Genomic DNA, 7,280 nt, shown 5'->3' on the forward strand with positions numbered 1-7,280 from the left:
CGAGGAAAATAGTGCTAAAGAATGAGAGAGAGAGAGAGAGAGAGAGAGAGAGAGAGAGAGAGAGAGAGAGAGAGAGAGAGAGAGATGAACAAAGTGGAATTATGTCAGACACCAACTTGCATAGGGTCACACTATATTGTTACGAAAACCAGTTTGTAAGCTCTACTTCATTTATGAATTTAAGATTATTGAGATTTTTATGATTCAATTAGGATATTGACTCATTTTATCTGTATAGTATATTACAAGCTAATGTATTCTGCTTTTTATTAGGAGAACTATATCAAATATGAAGACATGAGTGTAATGATTTATTGTGAGAACAAATGCATTTGTATATGTACTTGTAAAAATTAAAAACAAATTCAGTGATATAAACTTGACGAAAGATGGCTAATGAATTAAGTTTTTAATACTCTAGATACTTGAGGAATAGTATAGGCCTACTCTCATAAACAACTTTCTTGAACAATTTGATTAATGAAGGTAATTAAATCAACACAGTTTGCAACAAGCTGTACTTTTGGCGCTTAACCTCTTTACTTTTTTCTTTTTTTTTATTTCATGAGTAAGATTTTCAATTTTCTGTTATACTGTTACGATCAGTTATTAAGTAAACTCTTCATCAATGTTTTATACCCTTATTGATTCATTCGGCATAAAAATAGCAAACCCGTTACAGCAATAGAAACTAATAGCCGTTAAACATAACAATAACAGTTTTTTATATTAGATAAAGTATTTGCAATATTTTACAAGATTCTCCAAATACTCACAGTGTTACTCTTGATAATAGGAGTTTATATAAATACATAAGAATGTACAGACTTTACCTTTATAAGTCTCTATGAAGTTAGAAATCAGCGAACATGAAGCTCAGCGCTAAAATTTGAAGTAATTACCTGGACGTAGTTTTTAGAAAAAAGATGATAATCGAATACACAGCTTCTGATAATATTCGATCTTCAAAGATCTTATTTGCTTCTAGAAATAGTAACGTTGTAAATGAAGTTAAACTGCTGTGTAGTGACAGGTATCACAAACCATGTCTTCACAAAAGCAGCCTTAAACCAACGATTGCTGAAAATGGTCTCTTCAGAACGCCCTTGCGGGTTTCTCTTACATAGGCCACAGACTTTTCCTGAAAAGTTCAGGACCTGGCTAAACTATACGAAGCAATGCACACGTCTGCCGACTAAGAAATTACCAAAGGCTCTTGTTCCAAGATAAAAGGATATCTTTGGTTACAAATCAATAGAGTATTTTAAACTTATCATTAACATTTATTAATTAGAAATAAACTTTTACCACTGGTCCTAATACCTAATATAGTAAAAATTTATCTACATATAACAATACATACGTAAATGATTGAAAAAGAAAATATGAGTAGAAAATAAAAATTGTTAATAGAGATCTGGAAATTCACTCTCAAAGTCAAAGGCAAAGGTTTGATGAGTTCATAAAATAATTCAATAATTAATTATGAAGATTTTATATAAAAAGGGGTCCCAAGTTTAAAAGCATTAACTATTTTTTTTTTATATTTCGTTTGTGCTGAATACTAGAGAGTATTTCAACGACAAACGGGTAAAATCAACGTTTATTTAGTAGGATTTTATATTTGTTTTGACGAACACTATTGTACACAAATACGTATTAAACACAAATAAACATAACACACACAGACACACACGCACACACACACACACACATATATATATATATATATATATATATATATATATATATATATATATATATATATATATATATATATATATATATATATATATATATATATATATATATATATATATATATATATATATATATATATATGTGTGTGTATGTGTATATATATATATATATATATATATATATATATATATATATATATATATATATATATATATATATATATATATATATATATATATATATATATATATATATATATGTGTGTGTGTGTGTGTGTGTGTGTGTATATATATATATATATATATACATGTATAATCCTATATGTATAGACACATACACTCACATATAAAAGATACAAAAAATTATTGAGACAAAAAATATTTCCATGGATGATTATGTAGGAAGATATGAAGGGTATGGAGGGGTTCTTGAGCCAACTTTCCTTTAAGAAAGTAAAAACTGGAGGCTGAATGTGACTGAAAGGATTTAAAGGGGTAAAGCTGTAGAGATCAAGTCTCTGTACAGCACATACTGTGAAAAATCATTGTGAAAATTGGAAACAAAGGAGTGATGAAATAGTCAGCATTGTTGAAAGGATGTACAATGGTGTTTTGAGGTAGACAGGTTATGTTGAAAGAATGGAGAGGAATTGTTTATATCTTGGAAACGGAAGGATGCATACAGGGTGGGTAAAGGTGACGAAGCTCTGTTAACGAGTCTTGCTGCGAGATGATGAAGCTTTTGTATATATGTACTTCACAGGATTCTCATCAACAATTCAGGCGTCAAAGAATGAATAGGCTATAGCAGTAACCGGCCACTCGTCATAAGAGAAAAAGTTTAAGGTAAGAAATATGTTTCATGATTTTAGTAAATTTGACAGCCCCCTCCCCTTCTCTCTCTCTCTCTCTCTCTCTCTCTCTCTCTCTCTCTCTCTCTCTCTCTCTCTCTCTCTCTCTCTCTCTCTCTCTCTCTCTCTCTCTCCTTTTATTTAATTTTAGAAGAGGAATGACTTCTTAAAAACACCTACACACATATATCTATGATGCCTACACCCCCACACACATGCGCACATGATAAAGACAACATATGCTGTCTTGATAATTGATTTTCATTTTCCATTAAAACTCACCATAAAATTCGGCTGGAAAGAAACGGTCACCAAATTCCTCGTATACCTTTGCAAAACAGTTCTTTTTTTGGTTACGTACGTTTCAAATTAGATTTTTTTAATCTCTGTCTGTTTTCAGTATTTTATATAGACTTCAATAGATTATCACGAGTATTATGCACTCACAACTTACATATTTTCATTCCAATTCAAAGCTATCTAAAATTGTAGTAAAACCTTTGTTTCAACTTGTGAAAAATGAATGCCCTTCCCCTAGAAAAAAAAATAAAGAAAAACACACTGAGAATCATATGCATGTTTTCTATACCTTCGTGATTCCATAATATAGACTTCTATGAACCATAGATTTCTTCACATTCATTACGATAGTGTTCATGAAAACATTATTTGATGTTCAGGAAGCGAAGAACCTTTTCGTCTCATTTTCTCTTATTAGAATAACATCCCTCACATATCCGTGGTGTTATAAACATTACATCATTGACAACTACGAACCCCCGCACGCCCCGAAGAAAAAAAAATCTCATCGCTCTTCTAGAAATTTCTTGGAATAATCTGAATATTTCTATTTACTTCCTTTAGCCCGATGCATCATTTGTGAAATCGAATATCATTCGTTGTATAAACAGATAACAGAACATTACTTTTATCTGAGTTTCATATTTTCCTACCTAATTTTCAGTGGCCTTTGTTCCCTCGATGAACCAGAAAATGCAATTCAATAGACCCTCTCAAGCTCTAATAAATATGTCCCATCTATTTCCTGCTCTACGGTGTTTTTCATTTTACATAGAATATAGTAAACATGATATTTTAACTTCTCTTGACACAAACAATAATTCTCGATGATAGCAGGGATAAAATTATAATGACCTTCCACATGTATTTTATTTGTAATAGTTATTCGTAAAATAATTTCATTATCTAGAGTTTATAACATTTTAGGATATACCAGTTCTTATGATAATTGTAATTCTATCACCTCAACTGGAAAAGTCTTAGTACTGTGAATATTTTTATGCATATTTATGATCCCATATTAGCTTTCACCTCAATTTATTATCATATAATAATTATGTTTGATCAATGAATATATGTGAATCATACATGAAGCTGCTTCAAAGGATACATTTAGTGTGGCATCTGAATTTATTTTGGTTAATCAACCGACTCCCACTAACATTCCCACTGCCACTAAAACGCCTATTCTAGCTCCAACCCCAACTCCAACTTCAACATCCACTCCCAATCTCAATCCTACTCCTATTTCTCCTCCACCTCCAACTCTAACATCCACTCCCAATCTCAATCCTACTCCTATTCCTTCTCCACCTGCATCTCTAACATCCATTCCCAATCTCACTCTAACTCCAATTCCACCTCCAACTCCAACTCCAATTCTAACATCCACTCCCAATTCCACTCCAACTCCAATTCAAACTCCAACTCCAACTCCATCTTCCAATCCCAACCCCAATCCCACTCTAACTCCAATTCAAGCTGCAACTCCAACTCCAATTCCTACTCCCAATCCCACTCCAACTCCAATTCCCACTCCCAATCCCACTCCAGCCTCAATTCTAGCTCCAACTCTAAATCCAACTTCCACTCCCAATCTCACTCCAGGTCCAGCTCCAAAACCCACTCCTAATCCCACTACAATTGCAACTGTAACTCCTTTTTCCAACCCCACTCCAACTTCCACTCCAACTCCAACTTCATCTTTAGCTGTAACTCCACTTTAAACTCCACTCATACCCCAACTCCAGCCCAACTCCAACTCGCACTGCTACTACCACTCCAATTTCAACTTCAACTCCAACTCCAAATTCTACGTTACATATTTTCAGCGGAAATGAATATCGAGTTTATGGGTTTAAAGGTTCTATTAAGCAGTAGAGGCAAGAGGTAGGTAACTGCTCATCTACATAACGTTAAGACAATGGTTCTTGTTGACTGATATTTAAGCCTATGGGCCAGTCAGCAATGTTTCATTCACCTTAATATCTATTTTGCTATGGGTTGATCTCGAGACGAACAGACTGCTGATTATAAATGAAACCACTAGGCTATCCATTGCAAAATAATATCTGTCAAATCTAAGAAACCCATACAATTTCAAACCATCTCTTCTTCAATCAATATATTTATTCAAATAGTAATTCTTTATATTCATAAAAACAACAGAATATAATTGAAGCCTAAATGGATGAATATTTGAAAATTTTCAATTAGCCATCAGATGAAAAAAAAATCGAAAAAACATATATCCCAATGCAAAGGCAGCAAAAAAATATTTGCATAACTATAACCACTTGCAAACAAAAGCAGCCTCACCTTACAAAATATTTATTTATTTTGCTTACATCGATATTAATTCATCTGAATAGATTAAGTTTTCCATCCCATTTTATATATGAATGGATAACGTCTTAATAAACCAAATAGCCCATTGACATAGAGAAGGCATACGATCGAGTACCACGTCAGGAGCTGTGGAGATGTATGAGAGGAAAGGGAGTCCTGAGAAATACGTAAGAATCACCCAAGATATGTATGAGAGTGCAAAGGCAAATGTTAGGAGCAGTATAGACCTAACAGAGAGTTTCCCAGTAAATGAGGGGTGACATCAGGGCTCTGCATTGAGCCCTTACCTATTTGATCTGGTCATGGATGTAGTAACTCAAGGTATTAGATCTCATTCTCCTTGGTGTATGCTTTTTGCTGATGATGTTATACTGGGTAGCACTACGCAAGAGACAGTAGAAGAGAAACTGGAGGAGTGGAGAAGAAAAAATGGAAAAGAGAGGATTGAAGATCAGCAGGAAAAAGACAGAGTATTTGAGATTGAAAAATGGGGAAAATGGGGAAGTAAGTTTGCAAAGAGAGAGATTGAAAAGAGTTGAAATTTTCAGGTATTTAGGATCAACAGTTGCAGAGGATGGTGATCTGGGGGCAGAAATAAACCACAGAATGCAAGCAGGATGGAAGAATTGGAAAAAAAGTGCGTGGAATACTATGTGACAGGAAAATAGAGGTTAAGTTGAAAGGTAAGGTACACAGGCCCGTTGTGGACCGGTAATGATGTATGGAGCGGAGACGTGGGCAATAAAGGAGACAGAAGAGAAGAAACTGGTTGTGGCAGAGATGAGAATGTTGAGATGGATGTGTGGTGTGACAGGAAGGTATAAGATACGGAATGAGGTAATTAGGGGTACCACACGAGTTAGAAAACTATCAGATTAGATCCAAGAAAGTAGACTGAAGTGGTATAGTCATGTCATGAGAAGAGATGAACAGTATGTTGGGAGGAGAGTGATGGAAATGGATGTACAGGGAACGAGAAGGAGAGGGAGACCAAGGTGGATGGACTGTATCAAAGATGACTTTCGATCAAAGGGATTAAAAGTGTGGGACAAAGGTAGATGGAGAAAGCTAACCAGAAACATCGACCGCACATAGAAGTGGGAAAAGATACATACAAAGAAGAAGGATAACGTCTTAATAAAAGCCTTACTGAGAATACATTTCCTTTCTTCCATGCAAGTGTAATTTATAAACGCTCATACATTGTTTTGTGATCGCTCTCTCTCTCTCTCTCCTCTCTCTCTCTCTCTCTCTCTCTCTCTCTCTCTCTCTCTCTCTCTCTCTCTCTCTCTCTCTGACTGATATTAGAACAAATTGTTTAAGCTTCTCATTGCATGTTTCATATTGTTAAAGTTTTTACGCCATTGTTATCTTCAACAGTTTTGTAATCAAGCTTGTGATTTCGCGTAAACAAACCACTTATGTCCACCCCACATTATTATTATTATTATTATTATTATTATTATTATTATTATTATTATTATTATTATTATTATTATTATTATTATTATTATTAGAAGCTAATTCACAACACTAGTTAACAAAGCAAAATGCTGTAAGCCTAAGGGCTCCAACATGAAAGGAAACATGGAAAAGAATACAATAAAAGAGAAGTAATAAAATCAAAATAAAATATTTTAATAACAATAACGGCATTAAATTAGATCTTTCATATATCAGTATGAAAACTTAAAAACAACAAGAGGAAGACAAATAAGACAGAGCAGCATGCCGGAGTGTACCCTAGATCAAGAGAACTCTAATCCAAGACAGTGGAAGGCCCTGGTGCAGAGGCTTTGGCAATTCCCAACACTAGAGAACAATGGATTGATTTTGGAGTGTCCTTCTCCTAGAAGAGCTGCTTACCATAGCTAAAGCACCACTTTTATCCTAGCCAAGAGGAAAGTAACCACTTAACAATTACAGTGCAATAGATAACCCCTTGAATGTAGTATTGTTTGGTAATATCAGTGTTGTCAGGTGTATGAGAACAAAAGAAAATGTATAGAGAATATGCCAGACTATTTGGTGTAAGTGGAGGCAAAGACAGAATGAGCCATAACCAAAAAGAATACAGTCT

General features: G+C 34.1%; 1 protein-coding gene across 1 annotated transcript in view; it reads left to right on the forward strand.

Moving 5' to 3' along the window:
* LOC137644278 (putative uncharacterized protein DDB_G0290521) overlaps positions 1-4,578 on the forward strand; it is a 6,923-nt gene extending 2,345 nt beyond the window's left edge. Inside the window, exon 2 of the mRNA XM_068377271.1 lies at positions 3,947-4,578. Within this exon, the coding sequence (XP_068233372.1) occupies positions 3,947-4,578 (632 nt within the window). The remainder of the gene's footprint in view (positions 1-3,946) is intronic.
* The last annotated feature ends 2,702 nt before the right edge of the window (positions 4,579-7,280 follow it).

The sequence above is a fragment of the Palaemon carinicauda genome, chromosome 7 (assembly GCF_036898095.1).
Source record: "Palaemon carinicauda isolate YSFRI2023 chromosome 7, ASM3689809v2, whole genome shotgun sequence".
In the NCBI taxonomy this organism is placed as follows: Eukaryota; Metazoa; Arthropoda; class Malacostraca; order Decapoda; family Palaemonidae; genus Palaemon; species Palaemon carinicauda.